The sequence below is a fragment of the Ochotona curzoniae genome, unplaced genomic scaffold (assembly GCF_017591425.1).
Source record: "Ochotona curzoniae isolate NIBS_2020 unplaced genomic scaffold, NIBS_Ocur_1.0 contig_2927, whole genome shotgun sequence".
Lineage (NCBI taxonomy): Eukaryota > Metazoa > Chordata > Mammalia > Lagomorpha > Ochotonidae > Ochotona > Ochotona curzoniae.
This window is the reverse complement of record NW_024465654.1, coordinates 6,868,575-6,889,257: the sequence shown is the minus strand read 5'-3', so window position 1 is coordinate 6,889,257 and position 20,683 is coordinate 6,868,575. Positions and strand designations below refer to the sequence as shown.

At 47.0% G+C, this 20,683-nt stretch overlaps 1 protein-coding gene across 1 annotated transcript in view; it reads right to left on the bottom strand.

Moving 5' to 3' along the window:
- TMEM117 (transmembrane protein 117) overlaps window positions 1–20,683 on the bottom strand; it is a 223,419-nt gene that overhangs the window by 185,684 nt on the left and 17,052 nt on the right. Inside the window, exon 2 of the mRNA XM_040979034.1 lies at window positions 2,952–3,084. Within this exon, the coding sequence (XP_040834968.1) occupies window positions 2,952–3,084 (133 nt within the window). The remainder of the gene's footprint in view (window positions 1–2,951; window positions 3,085–20,683) is intronic.

Here is a 20,683-nt window from a genome sequence, read left to right as displayed (position 1 = left end):
TGCCGCATGGCAAGTCACAGCATGGCAAGGGCACACACATGGCAAGGGCACACACATGGCAAGGTCATCACGTGGCAAGGTCATGTCACACAGCAAGGTCACACACATGACAAGGTCACAAGGTCAGAAGGTATGGCAAGGTCACAGGCTGACCATGCTGACCACACAACCCGCGCTGGAAGGAGTCCAGTGCTTTGCCCTTTTCCTGTGAGAACCTCCCCTTTTCTTTCCAAAGAAACTACCTTCAGGGAATGCTGCCAATGGCTGCTTGCACCAAAGATAAAGCCCACGGCAGCGGCCGGAGGGGAGGGGGCCTTGCCACAGTGGGCAGTGGCTGGGGGAGGGGCCCTTGTCACCCATCACAGTGGCCAGGAGGTGGGGCCCTTGTCACAGCTGGCAGTGGCTGGGTGGGAAGCCCCTGTCATCTATCGCAGCGGGGGAGAAGGGGAGCATGACAGAGCATGACAAGACAGGGACATTGGTCTCACACTAAGGCTCTTCTATCTTTTGTTTTTAGCAACACAGACTGATTTCTCACTTCATGCATATTCCAAGTCGTCACAGCCCCTTGCCCCTGGGACGCGGGGTGATGGAACAGTGTCTACTGCTAACGCTGCTGAGCCCACTGAGCGAGAGGCACAGGACAGGACATCCGTCACTTCTCCACACGCCCCGTGCTGGAGGAGGTCTCACGGAGCAGCCTGAAGCAGCAGAAGGGACAGCAGCCTCTCCCTGGTGCGTGCGCACGCAGGAATGCGTGTTGTCACTGTCGGGATCCAGGTAGTTCCATTAGGGACAGGGCCCTGGGACTACAGGTGCTACCGCCTAGGTCACTGCTGGCCGGCACTGCTGGTTTGTATCTGGTCGCCTGAGGGGCTCTGCAGTGCTGCCCGTCCTAATCCATCAAGGAGCCAAGCCATCCTGGCTCTGGACCCGTAACGCGTGCAGGTTTAGCCCGGGCAGGACACAGGGTGCGTCACCGACTGGGCTCTCCCAGCTCCAGCTGGGTCAGAGGCTTTGCCTCAGCCACACTTCTCTTCATATTAATGTTTAGTTAGTTTTTCACAGATATGGTGAGGGTTGCAGATACAACTCTGAGAACATTATGCTATTCCTTTCTTCCCTCACCCAGACCATTGGCTGCTCCGATGATTAAACACGTTAATGTGAGGCTGGCACTGCCTCACGGGACACATCACCCCATGTCAACACCAGGTCACCAGGGCTGCCCTGCCCACTCAGGTTCTTGTTAATGTAACTTGGAAGGCAGCAGAGGATGGCCCAAGGGCGTGGGCCCTGCATCCACATGGGAGACCTGACAGCAGCTCCTAGTCTGGGCCTGGCAGGCCCAGCGCCAGTGGCCATTACAACCATTTGGGGAATGAACCAGTGAACAGATGTCTTACTTTCTCTCCTGCTGCCCTTTCTCTGAAACTCTCCCTTTCAAAAAATAATAATAATAATAAGTACATCTTTAAAAAAACAAAAATGCATTAATGTGATTCAGATTTTTGCAAAGACCCAGCTAAACCAAAGTGGACAGAAGCCAACACAAGTGCCCTATACAAGAACACAGGAATGTGTGCAGGTTGTGGGTGGCTCCAGGCCAAGGCCAGAGCCCCAGGCTGCATAGACACAGCCAGCATCATGAACGGAAGGTCCCCACGTCTGCAGAGGGCACAGAACTGCACCCCTGCCTCCAAGTTCCCTGGAGAAGCCTGGCAACACACCCCCTGCCTCAGCATCCCCCAGATTGGCGTGCCAGCATTGAGGGGCTCTTTGGTCAAAGGACAGGGCATGGAGCTTGGCACTGCACCTGTTACATACAGGGACTTAGAGTTCATACCTGCAAATTAAACCATCTGTCACCAGGATGAAAAGAGAGGCACCATCACCTGTTAGAAAAGATGCTTTCGCAACAAAACAAGGCGTCTTGAGGAAAGATCCAACTGTTCATACAAAGCTGTGGGACTGGGACAGAGTGGTGGCACAGTGAATTAAGCCCCTGCTTGCTGCACCGTCATTCCGTATGTGTGGTGGTTCACACCCCAGATGTTCCATCTCCAACTTACCTCCCTTCCAACGGCCTGGGAAAGGCAGCAGAGACAGCCCAAGAACGGGGAGACAAGCGTAAGTGTTCAGTCAAAATCACTGCAGTTCTGTATTAAGTGACCCACCGTGCAAGGGCGTTATTGTTGCATTTAATGTACAGCTTTCAAACCAGCTTCTTCCCTCAGAATAAGCACTTTTCCGCAACACAAACCACACAGCATAAAAACGAACGGATCATAGGTCAGCTTCCAAGAAGAAGACACGTGTGTAGGTTACACAACTTAGTTCAAGATTCTTAGAAATGTGCTCATCTCGCAGCGCTGCTGGCATTGGACAATTCCCACCACCGCTGCTTCCTGAGGACAGATGCTGAGGCACACAGCCCACAAGGGAGCACCCCGGGGGACAGTCCTCTGAAACAACTGGAGAGGCTAAGGAAAACCCAGCCCCCTTGGGGGCCAATGGACCAGAGCACAACCCGAAATGAATGCCAAGTGGCCCACGTTCGGATGCTCTCTGCTGATCGGGGGCGGGGGCAGCAGCAGCCACCACGTGACGTGTAGTCTAATGCCTGGGTTCAGCCAAGTCTCAGTGAGCAACGAGCTGCACCCCTGCCAACCCCCCTCAGGATGCTCCAACACCAATGCCAGCTATGCGAGCAAGAGCGTCCGTGAGCCCCATGAGCCTCCAGACTCGCCTACTCTCCAACACTACAATGAGTTAGCACCAGCCCTCCAGACAGCCAAGTCCTGCAGGATAAGGAACATTAGTCACACATGCAGGATGCTGTCTAGTGCTGACAAACAGCTGCACGTCTTGTCAGGAAACATGCAGACTGGGCCGGGCATCGCAGGGAGGTCGGAAGACCCCAGGAAGCACTCAGACCTCCCGGCACCTACCCCATGTTTCCATCCATCAGAAGAATCGTGTTGTAAATGTGGGAAAAGATGAAGAGGAAGAGGACTGTGCTGAAGAACATCGTCATCCACGACCCGTGGTCCTCTCGGAACATTTTTAACCGGAGCAGCTGACCTGAAACAGAAGCGAGATGAGAAGTCAGTGGCTTCCTCTCAGGGACCCCGGTCGGCTCCGACGCCCGCCGTGTTTGCGTAGCACTGCCCGAGGGGAGAAGCCGCTGCAGAAGGTCCGCGAAGGACATCTGAAACCATCGGTTCCCCGCGTTCTGCCCTGGAACAGACAGTCCTAGCGTGAGGATCTCACACACAGACTGCTTGTCCCGCCGGCAGAAAACAAGACAAAATAGAGCACTGCTGTCTCCCATTGTTTTTTTTTTTTTTAATCTCACAAACGTGTATTTGGTTCACCATTAAACTGCTTATGGTAATGGCTTGAAAGTGGCATAAACTGCACATCATTTAGTTTGGATCCCATAGCCCCAGCTCCAAAGTTGCAAGATGACCAAGGTTGGACCAGCCTCCCCATGAGGTCTAACTGCTTAAGGTCCAGGAGAACTGGAAAGCAGAAACCCTACGCCCTCCTCTGTCACCAGCCCCAAGCAGCTCCTCTAAGCTGCTCCTGTCTCAGAGCAAGCCCAGGTTCAAGCACAAGGGGCAGGCAGACGGGGACGGTGTGGCTACTGGACGCCAATGTTAACCCCTGCCTTATTTACAAACACAACTGTTAATAATCGGGTGGAAAAATTATAGCAAAACGAACACTATGGTAAAAAGTCACTCCGAGTTAGTCCAGAGGAATGTTTGACATTTGGTAAAGATGAGAAACGGATGCCTGGTGTCTCGGAAGACCAGAAAGTAGAAACCACAGAGAAGTGAATACAGCGTGCACCGGCACCTCCCCAGATAAAATTTTTAAAGATTTATTTATTTTTATTGGAAAGTCAGATATACACAGAGGAGGAGAGACAGAGAGGAAGATCTTCCATCTACTAATTCACTCCCCAAATGGCCACAAGGACCAGAGCTTAGCAGATCCAAAGCCAGGAGACAGAAGCTTCCTCTAGATCTCCAACATAGATGCAGGGTCCCGAGGACCTGAGCCATCCTCTGCTAATTTCCCAGGTCACAAGCAGGGAGCTGGATGGGAAGTGGGAAGACCAGGACATGAACCAGCACCCATATGGTATGCTGTCACTTGCAGCTAGACGACTAGCCATTTGAGCCATCATGCCAGGCCCTCTCTCTCCGCCTTTCAAAAAAAATGATGAACAAATAAGTATCTTTTTAAGAAACAAGATAGGGTCCAGCACGATAGCCTAGTAGCTAAATCCTCACCTTGCAAGCAGCAGGATCCATATGTGTGCCAGTTTTAATCCCACCTGCTTTACTTCCCATCCAGCTCCAGCTTCTGCTCTGGGAAAGCAGTGGTGGATACCCCAAAACTTTGGGACCCTGCACCTGCATTGGAGACCCAAAAGAAGCTCCTGGCTCCTGGCTTTAGATCAGCTCAGCTCTGGCTGTTATGGCCACCCGGAGAGTGAACCAGCAGATGGACCATCTTTCTTTCTGTCATCTTCTCTCTATATCTGCCTTTCTAATAAAAAATAAAATAAATCTTTTAAAAAATTAAATAAATAAATGAAGTAAAGCTTAAGTCTCACAGTAGGTTTTCTCGCTGCATATTCCCTTTTGTTGATATTTCAAAATAAAGGAATGCGGAGGCTGTCACCCTGGGGAGCCAGCCAACACAGGAGAGGTTCTCGGGGTGTCTCCCCCTTCCTCTCCCTCTGTGACACTGCCTGACAAATAAATAAGCTTCTTTTAAAATTCATGTCCCGTGGCTCAACAGGCATCTGCTGTGGGTCCTCTGCCTACGGTCAGGCACAATGCCAGGTGCTGGGTGCTTGGTGCCAGTGACTCAGCCTGCAGCAAACCAGGAAAGGTTCGCGGTCAGTCCTGGTGGCAGTGGGGGCACGGGAAGGTGACCTCAGCCGGACTCGGGGCTCTGACTCCTTTCGGCCTCCAAACAGGCCCAGTGCTGAATTCAGCATCAGTTACTGAACAACTGCAAGGACTGACAGCTTATGATTTAAATGTGAATTCTTAAACACATGTATGTGTCAAAAAAAAACCCACCTCACTAATGGATGTACTTTAACAATCAAATGAAGGTGCTTGTGATTTAAGAGTGTGTTGCAAAGAACGCAGTGTGGCTTCTGTACCCTGGCTAATGTCACACAAAGCCAGTGACAGCAGTGTGACAACGCCACTTAAGCTGTCATTGTCAAACCCACCATTCTGCCTTCATTTCAGCCACTTGAGTCATTACAGCAAAGCAACAGGATAACATGACTCGAAATTTACTTGAAGAACCTTAAAAAGGTACCAACGTATTAAGACAAACTTCATGCAGATGAGGAAAGGCAGTGCCAAGGTACTGTCTGTCTACTCCTTTCTCCCGTCATTTTTCCTTCCTGGCCCACTCTATTCCTGAACTGTGTGTGTGTGTGTGTGTGTGTGTGTGTGTGTGTGTGTGTGTGTGTGTGTGTGTGTGTGTGTGTGAGAAAGAGAGAGAGAGAGTCAAATCAGGAATCAGGCCACGTTCTCACCCCTTGCACAATGTGACCCACCACCAAGCCAACCATCTCAACCCCAAATCAATTCTACTTCCACCGTCCCTATCCCATCACTTTCAGAATAACTCCAGGCAGGATTCATGTGTACTCTCTTCCCTGGACGCCTTCGACTTCAATCAACAGTCCCGTTACCTACGGCCTCACAGCCTCACACTGCTCACATAACCAACATTCTTGTCCTCAGCGGCACTGTGGCCACAACTTTTGAAAGTGCTGTTTCTCTGTGTTCTCCACCTGCTGCTTTGCCAGGAGGTCTAACTATAACATGAACACAGTATCATCACCCCTTCATTTAAAACACTTCAACCTCCTCCCCAGATCATAGAATCTGAGATCACTGTCAGGGTACACAGGGCATCCCTCGATCTGCCCTCTTGAATCCCTGCCTTCCCTCTGTCTCCTCTACCAGTAATACATTCCTTCTTTCCTTACCACCAACTAACTCCTACATTTCCTGTAAGCCACAGGATGCTGCTCGGGGACATGGGTTAAGCCATCAGCTGTGACACCAGAATTCTCCATCAGAGCACTGGTTTGAGCTCTTGGTTGGTCTACTTCTGATCCAAGCCCCAGTTAGTGCACCTGGGAATGCAGAGATGACGGCCCGAGTGCCTGGACCACCTGACTCCCACTGGACAACCAGAAAGAAGTTCCTGTCTTCTGGGTTTAACCTGGCTCAGGCCTTACAGATGCAGGCAATTGCAGAATGAGCCAGAAGACCAAGGACATGTCTCTTTTTGTCTCTTCCTCTCTGTCACTTCGGCTTTCAAATAAATCAAATACGCTTTAAAAAAGGTAGGGGGGCCCGGCGCGGTGGCGCAAGTGGTTAAAGGTCCTCGCCTTGCACGCCCGGGATCCCATATGGACGCCGGTTCTAGTCCCAGCAGCTCCGCTTCCCTTCCAGCTCCCTGCCTGTGGCCTGGGAAAGCAGTTGAGGAAGGCCCAAAGCTTTGGGACCCTGCACCCGCGTGGGAGACCCGGAAGAGGCTCCTGGCTTCGGATCAACATAGTATCAGCCCGTTGCGCTCACTTGGGGAGTGAATCATCGGACGGAAGATCTTCCTCTCTGTCTCTCCTCTCTGTATATCTGCCTTTCCAATAAAAAATAATAATAATAAATCTTTTAAAAAAAAGGTGGGGGATGCTAGTCAAAGATGACTCATCTTAAATATTTCATGGTCAGGAGCAATAACGCTAAGTAGGACTGGGCTTCCTCAGGAGGGGGTAATGACCCCTTGCTGTATATCATATGCCCTGTTTTTAAGGAATAGTCTGATTGAGGGATTGTGCAAATGTTAGCTCAAAATCCAATAACTCAAAGGACTGTGAGTTTAAAAGAGTAATACCCTTACACATTAAAAGTGTAAGTTTAATGTTTTCTCACTGGATCATCTCTAAAGCATGAAATCTACAGTAATATCCTGACAATATTCTTTAAAGGTCAAGACAAGAGGCACCATGTTAACTATAAGAACATTTGACAACAAATGCAAGCCAAATTTCCTTATGGCTAGAACGAGAGACAAAGACAAAACGAAACTGGATCACAGCTCTAGAAGATGAACTCAAGCTCACTTCCATTCAGAGTAAAATAAGTGTGTGAAGCATTCATTACAGATTTGTGTTAATTTATAAAAATCGGATTCTCCCCCATTAAGGCTCACTAATTGAGAAGTAACAAACAGAATAAAAATAGCTAAAATAAGGAAATTATTTCATGACTGATACATCAACAGAGAAAATTATCTCACAAACACATCAGAATATCACTGGAGAGAAAGGTCACCTTAGCTTGACAAACATGGCTTCATTTGGTAGGTATAGGATGATAATGCTTTCATTAATATTCAGATCAAACCTTGGTCCTCTGGGGCACAGAGAGAATAGCAAACACTGAGCAGATGCTCGCAGCCCTGAAGGGGACCAGGCTCTTCCTCACGAAATGTTTGTTATTCACAGAATGTGACAGAACCGAGAACTGAAATATAATCCCACATAACACTGAAAATATTATTACAGTGTGGATAGACAAGTGGCTCTAGAGAGGGAGACTAAATCTGTCATCAGAAACCAAGCAGAGCAAGCACTGCCAGACCGATAGCTTACAGTCGGTCTCAAGGTATGAACTAATAAAGATAAATCTTAGTGAAGCATGACTCTACTAAATAAACTCTCGATCTAAATTATCCTCAGGAAATGTCATGAGCCTTCCACCTGTTGAGACTGCCAACCCTTCCTGTCATCAGATTTTGGCTCTTTCCATTCCGCCATCCTTAGGCCTAACTAGCTTCAATGCTTCTTACTGCTCAATGGGAAAAAAACTTCAAGTGGAAATAAAGATATCATTTATTACTACCTATGACTTATCATTTTAAGGAGAAAGACAGCCATCTACTAAAAAGAATGCTCAATTCATATTTCAGCTTAGCAGGTAGTTCAAGATAAGTCAGTGGCTTGATTTATGCAAGCACAGGATCTGTGCTCTGGTTTCAATGCAATCAATTGGCCTATATTTTATACACATGGGTTAACTGGAATTACTTGAAAGAACAAACCAAATACCAGTGAGTTCTATATTGAATATTCTAAAGAAAAACTTAAGAAACCATCTTCAATTTAAAAACTGTTTTAGCAATATGACCTTCTCAACATTCAGAATTCAAATTTTTTATCTTGCATTTTGAAATGGGCAACAGGTTATTGATTACAGCTCTCTGTATTTAAGAAAGTGAAGAATACATGAACAAAGCAAACAAACAGCAGGTTGATGACACTAACAGCATGGGATGCAGACAATGGAACATCCACAATACATAAAGAACTTAAAAACAAAAACCCAAATAATCCCATTTTTCAACATTTAAATGAAGGTACATGGGAATTTTAATTTCTCAGTTTTTGTTCTTAATCTTTCTTCGGTCTTAAAATTCTTGTGACAACCATATTCTAAACGGAATATTTATTAGTCCACTTGTGCTTATGCAATCTCTGATATTTTGAGGTTTAAAACTATCACTGTGTTGTAGTCATTTTTGTTTATTTCACCTTTCACTTGTCATCAGATAAGCCAAATTTTTTCATTTCTTTTCCCACTCTGCTTCTTGCTATGCATACTCACACAGTTCCTTCTCTCAGTGACTGCTGGGACAGGCCACCTCCCATCATCCTGGGGACAGCCCACTTCCCATCATCATCACCCATTAGAGTCCACTTACTTCCCTCTGCCTTTCAACCTGCTTGTCATAAGCTCAGTACCCACACGTTGTAAATCTTACGAAAGGCTCTTGCTGCTTTAGTTCTGGCGGTTGTATGGAGCTGTGACTGACACACAGTCAGCAGCACATGGGTAAGTATGCCCTCTGTGGGTGCCTGTCAGACCATGGCAACAGGCAGGAGAAAGAGTAGATCCAGTTCTTTGGTAAAAGTCATCCTCTCTCCATGTGTCTTCTTGAGCCCATCACCTGTAGTGATTTGTGGTCTGTTTTTCATCAGGGAGTCTGCATGTTTTACCTAATGCTCCTGGTTTCCAGCTATTCTTGGCCTTGTGGTTTTGCATGTTGTTGCTGTGTATTAGAGTTAGTATGTGAGGAACAAAGGTTCATGATACTATGATTCACTTTGGGGCATGCAGATAGGCTGGTCCACTGCCAGTCCATGCTCACTTCCTGGACGTTGCCCTTCACACAGCACAACTCCATGCCAGGACCTGGCCAGGGTGCTCAGCCTCTGACGCTCCCTGGACTCTCAATGTGCTTCCTCGGGACCGGGGGCTGCCGGAGCCTGTGCTCAGCGTTTTCCGGCAGACAGCTGCTCTCTGCCCATTCTTGCTTTCTCTGAGGTTGCTCTTGTCTCAGCAACTCCTCTCCGGGAAATGCACCGGATTTCTGAGTCACCCCTGTGTTCCCCCTTTCTTTCTTTCCTTTTTATTTTTTAAAAAAATTTTATTTCAAATTTTATCCTGGGTTTTTAAAATTTATTTATTTTTCTTGAAAAGCCAGATTTACAGAGAGAAGGAAAGACAGAAAGATCTTTCATCCACTGGTTCACTCCCCAAGCAGCTGCATTGGCAAGAGCTGAGCTGATCTGAAGCCAGGAGCCAGGAACCCCTGGGTCTCCCTCACAGGTACAGGGTCCCAAGGCTTTGGCCCATCCTCTACTAGTTCCCCAAGCCACAAGCAAGGAGCTGGATGAGAAGTGGAGCAGCCATGACACACTTGCGCCCATAGGAGATTCCCGTGGTTGCAAGGCGAGAATTTAGTCACTAAGATCATGCCAGGCCCTGAATGTCCCTTCACTATTACTTCAAATTGAATCTGCCTCTGGCCTCTGCTGCCCCACGTGGGCCCTCTAAGACACTGCAAACCAGCCAATTTCCCCAGAGGGAAATCAGAGGAGAAAGGGGCTCTCTCACTAGCACCTCCTGCTCTCCCACATTGGTTCAAGTTCTGGGGCCCCTGACACCCATGTGGGAGAGAGACTGACTACCTCCTGGCTTCAGGATGGAAAATACTTCTTTCTCCTCTTTCTCAATTTCTCAATCTCTCTCTCTTTAACAAACACACACACACACACACATTACTTTTCAAATAAACAAATCTTTCAAAAAAGATGTCAGATCCAAATTTGATTAACAGATTCAATACACCACTATCAAAATTCTAGTGGTCTTTTGCAGTTATTAGCCAATCAATTTGGAAACTTGTTGGAAAGTGTATCACAACAACCAAAACAGTCGTGAAAAATAATCAGAAAACTCACATTACCTAAATTTACAATTTACTACAGAAGTATAATAATTAAGATATGGAGATACTAGCATAAATATAGCTATAGATTAATAGACCCAAATTAAGCCTAGAAATAAACCCTTTTGCAGTCACCAGATTATCACCAAAGGTGCCAAGAAAACGTGATGTGGAAAGAAATCTCTTTTCAATAACTGATGTTGGGACAATTGGATATCTATATTTCAAATAATTAAGTTGAGTTGAGTTGCTAGTCAATATTTTAAATGTTAACTCGAAGTACTTCACACACATAGATACACGCCGGTATTGTGGAACATCAGGTTAGGCCTCTGCTTGCCACACAGCATCCTACATCAGACCAATGGTTCTCTACTTATGATCCAGAGGAGGAGGTAGAGCACGGATCCACGCCACCTCTGTGGAAGACTGTGGAGACAGAAACTCAGAGAAAAGGACTCCTTGCTATTTTAAGACCATAATCAGCCGTTTTGTTGAGAAAACTGCAGGAATTTGGGACACAGGTCCTAAAGCAGTTGAGATGGGAATACAAGGGTAGGAGCTCCCTGATGGTCATGCTTACACAGTAGATCCAAGACAGGTGCTTTTTCTCCCTACACTGTTAATCATTAGTAGCCTGCTGGAAGACCACCCTGCTTGCTGACGGTCGCCCCCTTGCATGGCTGCACGTAAACCACATCTTGCTTCAGACCCCCTTCCTTACCTACATGACCCTATGTCTTCAGGTCTGATGCTGTTAATAAACTTTGCCTATTGACCATCAGTCAGTAATCCATGTGTATTACTGGCTCCATGCACCAAGTCCATTGCTGCCGGAAACCATATGAAATTTCCAACTCTTGGCTTCAGCCTGGCCAGGCCAATTGTTGCAGCCTTTGCAGGAGTGAGTCAGTAGATGGAAAATATCTCTCCCTGTCTTTCTCTGCCTGTCTCTGTCTCCCTTTTTCTCTGCTTCTCTAGTAAATAAAACATTTTTTTTTTAAATCTTTGTAACAAAGACATCTGAGACTGAGATAGGCTAGAAATCGAATGTTGCAGAGAGTCCAAGAAATTGGGTTATCTATATATAAATGCAACCCTCCTGCCAACTCAAAACTTATAACAAAAAAAAAAAAAAAAAAACAGGGTACAGTTGCAAAATGTGAAAGTCAGTAGCCAAGTTGGCTCTGCGCTGAGTCTCACCTCGCAGCCATGACAGGCCTGAGTGACAATGAGTGACTTCCAAGACAGCTAGTCTGTTCTCGGGTCTCTGCCTCGACTGGCTTACTCCCAAGTAAATCAGCTATCGCCCCAGAAACCAGCGCACACGGTGTGGAACACTCCAACATCCAGCACCAACTGCAACACCTAAGGGATCATCTTCAGTGAAGAGTATCACAACCAAAGTCCAACCCCAAACCAGCCAGGCTCCGACACACCTCACTGGAAAGCTGAGACTGCAAAGGCTTGTTTGAAGATCACACTTCACAGAATCAATTCTACCACTCATGATAAACTTTGTTCCAGCTTGAAGGCAGAGCCACGGGGCTGCTTGCTACACTGCAATAGATAACTTGCTGCTCTCATATCATTCTGGAAAGCAACAGGAGTCACTGGGGGAAACTGTGATGAAAATCTAACACAACATCATCTTTAGAAGGGAGATCTGAGCTCACAAATTGCAATAAAAGTACTACATCCATGGTGGCAAGAGCTTGCTTTACCTGAATAAAATGTTTGACATTATAAAGTCAAAGAACCTTTGTAAAAATAACCTTCATAGCTCGAAACCTTCAAAATAATTAAATAACTTGAAAGGGCAGCTTTCATGTTGCAGTAAAAGTCACTAACGCTGGGCTCCACACGGTGAGTCTCTTTCCTTGCCACATTTTACAGCCTTTTAGTCAGAACGTCAGTACCTTTACACTACCAATAAAGCAAGAGGCGTGAACGTGGTCTTCCCCGATCGGGTCCGTGCAAACTGCATGGCTAACGAAGCACCATCATTTCCATGCTTCGGATTCTTTTCAAACGTTCACGCAATACTGCCTCTGAGCGTCAGTCACGGAGAGCTGCACGTGCCTCCCACAAGGAAAGAACACAAAAGTAAAACCACACCACACTAACAAAGAGCGTACAGAGCCTCGTCAGGTCCACTGCACCAAACTGGCACGAAACCCCAGCCCACGGGATTCAATACTTCATTTTTTTTTTCTGCATCTATCAGTCACTTCTACAATGCAATCGACTTTCAGGCTTCTAAACGTCTTACAAAACTGCAATATATTTGGTCACTATTCTAACTTGATGGCTACAGTTTAATATTTATTATTTATATCCTATAAACTACACTTACAGCTTGAATAATATCTATGAATTAAACACTTCTGACCTTTTTTAGAGATTTATTTATTTGTCGGAAAGTCATATTTACAGGAAGAAAGAGAGGAAAAGAGATTTTTCCATCTGCAGATGGCTGCCGCCAGCAAGGCTGGCTGCGTCAGACCGAGGCCTGAGGCTGGCAGCTGCATCCCGGTCCCCACGTGGGTGGAGGGAGCCCAGACACTGGGACTGTTGTCTGTTGCTTTTCCCAGGTCATTAGCAGGGAGCCCAGATCACAAGCAGAGCAGTTGGGATATGAACTGGCACCCACAAGGAATGCTAGTGCTACAGGCGGCAGCTCTACTCACCACATCAAAGCTGCTCTGGCAACCCTGTGTTTGCCCTGGGGTGCAGCTGAGGAGGCAGGGAGAGGACTGGAGGCTGCTGCGGTCCACACCCATGTCCTGGAGCACACACCAGGATTAAGTGTGCTGATGGGCACCAACACAGAGGAGCCCAACAGCTCCTGGGTCCCACATTGAATGTTCTGCCACCTGTAATGCACATGCTTGTGATTACAGCCCTGTACATAACACCAAGAAACCAAGTCTGCTGCCGGGGTAGAAACCAATAAAACACCTACACGAAATTGTACCACAAAACTCAAAAAGTCAAAATAAAAATATAACACAAAAATAAATAAATAAATGAAGCACCCAAATGCTGTGCAAATCTTTGCATTTTATCACAGCACAGACTGCAAATGGGCAGACCTGTTTGCTGTGGGGAAAGGTGACCCTTGAAGGAACAGAACCGAGACGTAACCCGAGGACCAGAACTGTGCCAACAGAGCACTACGACACGAGCACCCCAAGGCTCCATGGGGATGGAGAAGCAGATTCCTGGGGACTGGTACATCGTGGTGCTGCAACTAAGCTAACGCTGGCAACACTGCACTGCTTATGGCAGTGCCAGTGCCCGTCCTGGCTGCGCCACTTTCAGTCTAGCTCCCTAACTTGCCTGGGAATCAGTGGAAGATGGCCCAAGGGCTCAGGTTTCTGCTACTCAAGGTCAACCTGAACCAGCCTCAGCTCTGCAGCCACTTGGGGTGTAAAATCAGCCGATGGAAGGCCTCTCAAAGAAAAGAAAAAGAAAGAAAAGAAAAGAGAAGAGAAGAAAAGAAAAGAGAAGAAAAGAAAAGAAAAGAAAAGAAAAGAAAAGAGAAGAAAAGAAAAGAAAAGAAAAGAAAAGAAAAGAAAAGAAAAGAAAAGAAAAGAAAAGAAAAGAAAAGAAAAGAACAATAGGGCCAGCAGTGGCTCAACAGACCAATCTTCTACCTGCAGCACGAGCATCCCATATGGGCCATTAGTTCTCACCCCAGACAACTCCCTGCTTACGCACTGAAAAAGCAGCGGAGGATGGCTCAAATCCTTAGGTCCCTGCACCCACAAGGGAAACCTGGAAGAATCTACTGGTTCCTGGCTTTGGATCAACTCAGCTCTGGTTGTTTGGATCATTTGGGGAGTGAGCCAGTAGATGGCTTATTTTCTCTCTTTCTCTTTCTCTTTCTCTTTCTCTCTCTCTCTCCTTTCTGTAAATCTGCCCTTCAAACAAATCTTTTTAAAAAGTCAGTGTAATCCTCGGAAAAATAGACTTATTCCTAGACATGAATTTCTCATTGATTTCAATGCATAGTTCATGCATTCAGAGTTCTCAGTTCTTACTAAGAAAAAAAAAAGGTCTACTTACATTATGAAAGGGTTACAAATAATACAAGGTACACCAAGAAGTTTCTATTCAAAAAACAAAGAAATTATTCAAAACAGAAAAAAACGAGTATACAAAAAACCAGAGAGAGAAAAAAATCCTGCCAAAAATATAAGAGGTTGTTGATAAGAAACTTTTTTTTAATTTAGTGACTGAATCTCTTTGTATGATTTTAAGGAAATTAAAAATCATTCTTCTTTATCTGTGGAGATGCCCAATTACTTGTGCAAAGTAATCTTATAAAACTCAAAGGCTCCTTTGAAGTGATACTATCTGGCAAAATGACCACACATTCACTTGCAACCCAGAACCAGGGATTACACAATCCTCAGTAGGACAGGGAGAGAATCAGATGTTGTTCCTGCTCTGGAAAGAAAAGTTCAGCCACCACAATGAGGGAATTTGAGAACATAAAGCAGCCATTGAGGCCAAGGCCAATAAGGGCGCAGCCAGTCCCTGTGGTGGGCAGATAAGAATGACAGGCTAACTCAAGCACCAAGGCCACGTAACTAGCCCAGGTCTAGGCAGTGGGTGAATCGGAGAATTCTCCGTGTGCTAACCATCCCTGACACAGGGAGCAGACAGGAAGACGTGCGAAAAGGAAGGGGATGCAGCCACCCCGGCAGGTGAGCCTCTTGTCCAAGACCAAAGCCCACTACCCCACAGGTACCAACGTTCCCATTGTCATTATAGTGTCTGGGGTTAAGACCCATCAGCCCTCATCTAAGGAACTAATGTTCCCATTGCTTCACAGTGTCCGGGGTCAAGGCCCACCAGCCCACACCACTGATGTTCTCTTTGTATTTATGGGGAAAGGTACTGACCAGCTTCAGCTGATTAACTTCCTCAGCTCTCATAATTCTAAGAAGACACAGATTATCAACATAACACATGAAAATCATTTCCACAACATTGTCATGTTGTTGTGGTTAGGGAAGACTCATTCTCATAGCCTTTCAGCTAATTTGTGTTTTTCTTCATTCTTTATTCAAAAACTCCCTCTTCTACTTAACTGACCTCAAGTCTTCAACACTCAATTTTCTTAATAAGTTATTTAAAAACCCACAAATGCATAATTAGCAATACTCAGCAACATTTCTCTAGCCAACACCAGCAACATCTAAATCACCTTTTCATAACTGCACGGCACACATTTTCTTCAATTTGCAGCCAAACATAGTAATAGCAACAACAATGTTTATATTTTATTTTGGAAATAATCTGCCAAGTAGCAGCAAGAGAAATCCGATCAATATTTTATTTTTCTTTCAGCTGTATTTGGACTCTTCAAAATCTAGTAAATTTTAGGATAGTTTCAATTCGCCCAGAATAAAGTTATTAACGTCAGAGTTTAAGAATCTCATCAATATCCACCTGAGGCTTCCAGAAAAGGTCAACCAGAAAATGAGACTTCCATCCTTTGGTCTGTAATTTAGAATAAATAACTCATTCGCAGCATGCACTTTTCTCCTCCAAGGCACTGCTGTGTCTCTCCCCACCCAGCTCGTGTGAGGCTGAAGTCACTTAGCCAGCTTTTTAAGGTGAGGCTGAAATCCTATCTCACGTCCAAATATGGAATCACCTATTTCTATTTAATGTCATTTGGGTAATTGATGGCTGACTTCTAATCTATCAATCCAGCAGAAGTGTTGAATAGCAGTGAATCAGGCTGGCTCCTCCAAACCACCACGTATCCATCTCACATCTGAAACATTCATAGCCACCTCTGGCCAACACAGCCTCAGTCTGGCCCAACATCCTCCCACCCTCAGTCCCTCTCCCCACCGCAGGAGTCGCCCAACCTTCCCTGGATGCTGAGTCTTATTTCAGGTGCTGGACCAATAGCATCCTCATGAGAGAGGAACTCTAGCTCCACACACAGCACTGAGTATCAAGTCCACCTGCTGCTCGTTCAGCTCAGGTAACGGACTCTGGCGGAGTTCTGACAGCAGGGTACTGACCAGTTCCTGAAACCAAGTCCCAGCTGTTCCGTGATCCTTTCCCTCAGAGTCTGGGGTGCCGTCCTCAGAAGACCATGACAACTGGCCTAGATACCCCGAGACCCCTTCCTGAATGCACTTTCTCCCCGGTGCCTAGAGATAGATCCTGGCCCATAGCCCATTACATCTCCAACTGCCCCCACTGAGGGCAGGTCTTCTCCCAACTTTTAGGTCTCCCGAAGGTCCCTGTCCCAGTGGCATAAACACTGCCATGCCAGACTGTCTCAAGATGAAAGAGAAAGGCGGAAATTCACAGAGTACATCCTGGCTCACGGAGGATGTCTGACAGGTTTGTACTATGCTGAGTACCCCAAAGCTTTATCAAGGCCAGACCTTCAAGGATAACGAAGTACCATCTGCTCATCTCTGCTCTACCTCCTTGGTAAATCGGCAGGCCTGTTCTTCCCAAAGAGCCCTGCCCACTGCTGTTTTCCCTGTCCACACCTGGGCCCCACCCACAGGATGCTGAGGGGCCTGGTAAACAAAATACAAACAAACGAACAAGTCCGAAAGCACTGTGCCCAAGCCCTCTGCCCAAAAATACCGTGGCCCAGCCCGTTCCCACAATCAAATCCCACCGCTGATTTAGGAAGAGACCAAGAATGCACTTGGGTAAGCCCCAAGCTTAACAGTTACAACTCTCCTTCAATTCTAAGCCACCTAGTTAATCAGGAAAGGATCATGGCTAAGCTAAACACAGAGACCGGTACTCGCCCCTTTCAACCAGCTTGTGATTAACGTGTGAGGACACAACAAGTGAACATGAATCCTTGGCGAGCCTCATCAGCATGGCAGGATTCACCACACTCCTAAACCTGCATTGTGAAATACATGAAATATATTCACCTTTACCTTAAAACATAAAGAAAAGCATCTTGCACAGTGAGAACTATCCAGAGGCATGTCCAAGTCTGCCTGCCTCCAAAGTTTATTGTTTTGATAAATTTATTGAATTTGTACTGAAGTTCACAGAGAGAGGGAGACACAGGAAGAGATCAGTCCTCCATCTGCAGCAGCCGGTGCCCAGGCTGAGTCCAGGTCTCTTTGTGGGTGCAGAGGCCCATCATTTGGGCCAGCCTCTGCTGCTGTCCAGGCACCTTAACAGGGAGCAGGAACAGTCAGGACATAAGACGGCAGCCATTTGGGCAGCTGGCATTACAGCTGGCACCTTACCCCACTATGCCATGATGCCAGCACTCCCCCTCCACCATTCCTTGTAATGAGCATGGGACCCATGACAGTCATCTTCACACCTGACAAAGTTAGTGACTTCTGTGCATTTCTTGCTTCAAAAACAATTAGAATGGCACAAAAAAACAAAAATTGATTTTAAACTTCAGTTGTTTACTGGAATGCTTACTTAAGACAGAGGGCGGTGTTACTTGAAAAGTAAGAGCATTGAGAAAGGCTGCATCCTACACAAGGACAGTGACAGGAGTCCCCCAAGGACGTCCCAGGAGGAAAGGACAGGGACCCCGTGCGATGAACAAGCTTGCTTTCTTTTTCTAAATGGTACATACATGGCCACACTCACTCTATAAAAGTTCACTTACCATTTGTGGACATTTATGTTCTATTTCAATTAAAATTTAGCCAACAAAAAAAAACACAACAAAGTCTAGTCTGGTCAGTTTCTATTGGTTCAGAATGCTCACTACATGAAGCTTCTTCAAGACACGTGCCACTAGCGTCTCATGCAGCACGTGCATTCGCAGCACAAAGCAAGCAAGCACAGAATCTTCTGGATCAGTCTAGAAAGAAGTCCCAGCAACCAAGACATCCAATGAAGCTAGTGAGTGGCTATGTGCCTGTCAGGGAGGAGGTTGAGAAATTGGTCTCCATGTGCAGGAAGGTACTTAATAACCGGGTTCTTGACTCCAGAAGCTGGAAGTACCTCAGCTCTGCAGCTCTGATCAGGGAAGACGCTGAGTCCCTGGGCTCCAGGCCGTGAGGTACTACGTGACCTGACTATGGACCATCTGACTCTCACCTCATAAGGATGACGTTATGGGGTAAGGAACATTTCCTGAGGTTCCAATTCAGCAGCTTAATGATCCCACGAAAAGCAGCATGGCCGTGAGCGAAGATGGCAAGTGTTGAAACCTCAGATGAATGTAAGGTTTTGTACAAGCCAAGGTGTCTCACTGACCTTGTTCTAATGCTTGGCTATCAGCAGACAACACACACTCAAGATACTACTGACTGTCAGCTGCTATGCCCACGTGCAAAAGGACAGTGGCCCTCTTGGCAGCCGTGAGAATCCACAGGTTCTCAAAATCAGCACAATGGGCCACTTTTCCACTCACCTGTAAGGCTGCTATTGTTTCGGAGCCAATCCTCCTTTCTGTACACCTCACTGGACTCTCTGGTTCCACAGCAAATGCTAACAAAGCGGTGCAGGCGTTGAATTTCAAGGAAAGCGTGATGTAAGAGGAACGGCCTATGAAAACACAACCAGCCACTGTGCTGCACACTGTGGAGCCAGTCGCCCAACGCCATCAAGACACGATGCTCTCGCCCACGCACACTATGCAGCAGACACAATGGCTAACAGTCAGTGGGATCAACTCACTCCTGGGACTGCACAATCGATCCTGTACACAGACATCTAAATGGGATTCCAGACAAGATGGAAATGGCTTCCTACCTCATGGCCACATCAGGGTCCAAGTACAGTATACTATTCACATTAATGATTGTTAATCATAACATATCCTGAAATTCCAGCTTGACAATGAAAATACTTAGAAGATTATAAAAGATGTTTAGCTAGATTACTGAGAGAAAAATACTTTTTAACACACACAAAAAAACAAAAGAATGCAGATATACATGATTAAGAATGAGAAAATACCTCAAAAATCATGCAAAATCTAAAGAAAGTCACCTGAGATAATGAGTGTGGTTTTCATTTGTTACATTTCAGAAGCTAATAAACTAACAAAACAGAGAGAACCCGTACACAGGAACCCACACACCACGGCCGCTGCACACAGGAACCCACACTACAGCCGGTGCACACAGAAACCCACACACTACAGCCGGTGCACACAGGAACCCATGCTACAGCCAGTGCACACAGGAACCGACGCTACAGCCAGTGCACACAGGAACCCACACACTACAGCCGGTGCACACAGGAACCCATGCTACAGCCAGTGCACACAGGAACCCACACACTACAGCCGGTGCACACAGGAACCCACACACCACGGCCGCTGCACACAGGAACCCATGCTACAGCCGGTGCACACAGAAACCCACACACTACAGCCAATGCACACAGGAACCAACGCTACAGCCAGTGCACACAGGAACCCACACACTACAGCCGGTGCACACAGGAACCCATGCTACAGCCAGTGTGCACACAGGAACCCACACACTACAGCCAGTGCACACAGGAACCCACACACTACAGCCGGTGCACACAGGAACCCATGCTACAGCCAGTGCACACAGGAACCCACACACTACAGCCGGTGCACACAGGAACCCACACACCACGGCCGCTGCACACAGGAACCCATGCTACAGCCAGTGCACACAGAAACCCACACACTACAGCCAATGCACACAGGAACCAACGCTACAGCCAGTGCACACAGGAACCCACACACTACAGCCGGTGCACACAGGAACCCATGCTACAGCCAGTGTGCACACAGGAACCCACACACTACAGCCAGTGCACACAGGAACCCACACACTACAGCCGGTGCACACAGGAACCCACACACTACAGTCGGTGCACACAGGAACCCATGCTACAGCCAGTGCACACAGGAACCCACACACTACAGCCAGTGCACACAGGAACCCACACACTACAGCCGGTGCACACAGGAACCCACACACTACAGCCAGTGCACACAGGAGTGTCAGCAGAAGGCAGATGTGGTGTCGGCCGATTCCAGATCCCAGAGGGAGCAGAAGGGGCTGGGCTTCCACACCCAAGTGAGATGGGGAATGTGAATGCCAGTAAAACTGGACGCTGGGACTGGGAGTGGGGCTCGGCCCACACACAGTCCAAGGCTAGCAGGGCAGCTGGTGCAAGCTGCACACCCAGCCAGTGCTGGCATGACATCAAGGGTAGAAGAGGTTGTACAAAGCACAGACCGCCATGAGACCTGCAGCAGAGATGTGGACAGACTGCACGCCCCATGACCTCAGACCCATCTGGAAGACAAGTTCAGACAGCGGTCCCTGGAGAAAGCAGAACGGCCCCTGGCCACCACAGCTCT